At 36.2% G+C, this 3,972-nt stretch overlaps 1 protein-coding gene across 1 annotated transcript; it reads right to left on the bottom strand.

Moving 5' to 3' along the window:
* Nucleotides 1-514: 514 nt before the first annotated feature.
* Nucleotides 515-3,350, bottom strand: LOC103523437 (NEDD8-like). Its single transcript, XM_008488479.3, is given in 7 exon segments — nt 515-594; nt 1,289-1,416; nt 1,549-1,571; nt 1,573-1,636; nt 1,927-1,969; nt 1,972-2,056; nt 3,100-3,350. Coding segments are annotated over 7 exon segments (441 nt in total). The 5' UTR covers nt 3,118-3,350.
* Between the last annotated feature and the right edge of the window lie 622 nt (nt 3,351-3,972).

The raw sequence follows: 3,972 nt of genomic DNA, 5'->3' as shown, positions 1-3,972 counted from the left end.
TTAGTCACTCAGTCAGTCAGAATGTTTACTTGCGCTAAAAGATCCGGGCAAAAGAATGGGGAAGAAAACTTTCGATCTTGAAGCGTTGAAAGCGTCCGTATTATCTCTCGATATTTCATATACCAGGTTTACAGCGCATTTGTCATGCACCTTTTTAAGCTCAATACTATCCCCATTTTTACCGTAGCCTTTACAACAGCACATTATATGTGTGACCGCACGACTCCGCCTTGGAACCGGACTGATGTCCACTCATAAAATTATGAAGCACTTACGATGTCGTAGCAAACTTGGAAAAGTTGGCAGGCATGGTACGTCGTTGAGCTTGTGTAAGTAAGGGAAATCCGAAATTGGGCAAAGTGCAATTGGTGCCAGAGCGGATTTAACACGATTTCACTCATCAAAATATGAAGCCATTCGCGCATGTCGCAGAAAACTGTGAAATCTTGGCAGGGATGGTAGGGTCTTGATGAGTAAGTACCTAAAGGGAAAAATCTGGAATTGGCAAAAGGTGCTACTGGGCTGCCGGCACAGGCGGATTTACACAGGGGAACACACTTTGAGCCAGCAAAAGAAAGCTTAGGGCCAGCAACCCTGAAAATGAAAAGTCAAATGAAAGAAGCATATTTTATAGAAAGTTATGACCTCTCTCAAGAACTAGATTTATTACTCTATAATCATTCACCCCACTTAACAAAAATAAAGATAGCCCCAAGGGGGCAAGCAAAAGAGTTAATGTGAGCTCCATAATAAATATTACAGATGGTTATAAATTGGCTCAAAATTTAAAAATACCCCTAGAACATATATAAAAAAAAAAAAAAAAAAAAAAAAAAAAGAAAAGAAAAAAAAAAACAATATATTGAATCAAGTCCGATCAGAAGTCTGGGAGACAGGCCCAACCTCTGGGGTCACCCTATAGACCGAAGTCCTGGGTTCAGAATTTCCAAACCCAAAAGTTAGAGTATTTTTTTTTCTGGTTTGGATTTTGATTTGAAGTGGGCCTCTGGGTCACCTGGCAGTCCCTTTTGAACATGAAGTAGCATCATCAGTATGGTTGCTCTTAGTTGCATCATAGTAAGTATAACTTCCTTAATTAGTCGTTCAGGTTATATAAACAAAGTCCTTACAATATTCTTTATAAATTCAATTATTATTTCTCTATCATTTTTGCAGTGGCAGTCTCTATGAAATAAGTTTTTTGTTTTCTTCACTTTTTTTTTACAAGTAATAAATTCACACCCCTCGATTACTGGGATTTTTCAGGTTTTTGATTCATGGTACATACACTCTGGGCCAGGAGGATATTTGAGAAACCCATGGGGCACAGGCTTACATTCTGAAGAACCATTAGCTCTTTCTTTAGGAAACACAACATGATAGAATGTCAGGCCCAAAACTGAATTGTACAAACTCCTCAAATGGAGAGCTTAAAGAAATAAATACACAATGTAACAAAAAATTAAATTAAAGTAATGGGAAGAATTCCACATGAGGTATTGGAATTCCTATAAATAGTACCTTGGTCCAGAGAGGCTTTTGTATTACACTGCTGAACCTCCTCTCAATGGGGAGAACTAAATGAAGTACAGATCCTCCTTGAACTTTGTAGCTCTGCAGCAGTCTTCTTCATCATCTCCTGCAAACAAACAAAAATGATTCCATGATGCTATACTTGAAAGAAGAAATTGTAATTCAGTGGCCTCTTTTTTTCACAAGGACAAATTAAAAAATGTGAGGAGTTGTGGTTACATTCCTCCTCAGAATCATAGTCAAGTAAGACACTAGAAAATTTATATTTCTATGGTATTTGCTGTATTTTTGGTCCCATTGCCATTACGAGAAAGCACAACAGGGAGAGGCAATGGATCCTTGGAACTTTTTCTTGGAAACATTTAATATTAAATAATAATGGTCATGACTTACATTTGTTTCCCAGAAAAGATTAGTCTTTGTTGCTGAGGTGGAATCCTTCTTTTTCTTCTACTCTCTCTTTGATCCTTTCAACTTTATCAGTAGGTTCAATATCAATTTCTATTTCTTTTCCTGTGAGAGTCTGAAAAATAAAAACTATATTAATGAGGTTATTTTCATGGCATCCATTAAATTTTGACCAAAAATCTAGTTTGTTGAGCTCTAATGGGGTATACAATCCTGCTTGTTACTGTAACCTCTAAGAATATTCAGAGACAACATCCAAAGTATCCAAACGTACTCAAGACTAGACAACTTAGTTTGCTTGAAGGGTAATGCCAGCCTTGAAAGCACTATAAGTAAGGTCATGGGTTTGATTCCCACCCAGGTAGGCTTACCAGACGTCCGCTTTTTGACGGACATGTCCTCCTTTTTATATGTTTGTCCTCCACCCACCTTTTTAGAATATAGCAAAATGTCTGCCTTTTAGAATTTTCGGCCTCAAAAACCTAATTTACGTAATGTATTGTTTTCCATTGAGAAGAGGATGTCAGGACTTGAACTATTAAAAAGCATAAATTTAATTTTTGTGCAATTAAGTCCATGTAACAATGTACATACTCATCATTCAGTAGGTATATAAATAGGTGGTAGGTATGTACCTAGGTAGATACACGTTAAAAAGATTAAAAAAAAAAAAAAAAAAAAAAAAAAAACATGTTACCTAAGTATTATTTATTTATTTATCATACTGGTTGTTTTAGTGTTGATTATTATCTGTGTCCTCCTTTTGGTTGAAATGTCGGTACTTGTGCAGAAGTCACGTCCGTGGAATATTGCTACCAAAGGAACTGGCACAAACAAGCAGTGACCAGTGTTATTATAGGGTTAGGTTAAACACAAGAAGGAGTTTTCACAACTAGAGCAGTGATTAGTGTTATTATAGGGTTAGGTTAAATACATAAAGGAACTTTTCTTTTCCACGGACGTGACTTATGCATAATTACCGAAATGTCTGCCTTTCTTAGTCAAAATTGTAGAGCCAGTGGTAAATATGGGGATGTTATCGGTGTTCCTATATCTCTCCAGCCTGTCTCTAGGTTTTTTGATAACCGTTTCTGTCCATAAATATTGTAGACAGTCATCCCGTTCTCTGAAAGTAATGGGTTGATCTTTGTCTCTTACCTTAACTTTGATCAGCATTTTGAGAGTGCTGAGTATGAATCTATTTGGACAGTAATAGGAAGAGTATACTACGTTTTTTTTATTGCTAAAATAACTAAAATTTATATTCAAAAGCTTCTGTAAAGTTTTCTTGTAACCTCTTTTTACCTCTTTCTCTTCAACAGCTTCAACTCTTCATTTGTTTACATTTTGAAAAATCTTATCACCCTGTACATAAAGGAGGTAACAAAGTGGTGGATCACGCACTACAAAAATTCAAAAACTGAAGCGTCATTTGTTATACAGGGTGTTTTGCATGTTCTGAAACCTCGCAACTCGCAAAACTTACAACGTCCTTTTACAGATTGATCATTTACCCGTCCCCACTAGTGAGTTTAATCCAATTTTTTTCGAATGTCCTGTAGGCAAAGTAATTTAAATGAGAGTTTTTTGATTTAAAAAAAAAAAAAAAACATGTTACCTAAGTATTATTTATCATACTGGTGGTTTTAGTGTTGATTATTATCTGTGTCCTCCTTTTGGTTGAAATGTCTGCCTTTCTTAGTCAAAATGTCCTCCTTTTGAAATTTCTCATCTGGTAACCCTACACCCGGGGTAAACTCAATCCTATACAGATGATTGTTTTTGGAATCATTGGCTTTTTCCTATCCTGTCCTTCTCTCTTTGATTGTTTGGTGATATCATCTCTGTTGATAGAGTACCCTCTATCAAACCAAAGGAGGAAAAAAAAAATATTGGAGGCTAACCAGTTCAACATGAGATTGTAGAGCCAGTGGTCAATATGGGGATGTTATTGGTGTTCCTATATCTCTCCAGCCTGTCTCTAGGTTTTTTGATAACCGTTTCTGTCCATAAATATTGTAGACAGTCATC

The sequence above is a fragment of the Diaphorina citri genome, unplaced genomic scaffold, assembly GCF_000475195.1.
Source record: "Diaphorina citri unplaced genomic scaffold, Diaci psyllid genome assembly version 1.1 scaffold23085, whole genome shotgun sequence".
Classification (NCBI taxonomy): Eukaryota; Metazoa; Arthropoda; class Insecta; order Hemiptera; family Psyllidae; genus Diaphorina; species Diaphorina citri.
Note: the sequence above shows the minus strand (reverse complement) of the source record. Positions and strands in the feature narration are given on the sequence as shown.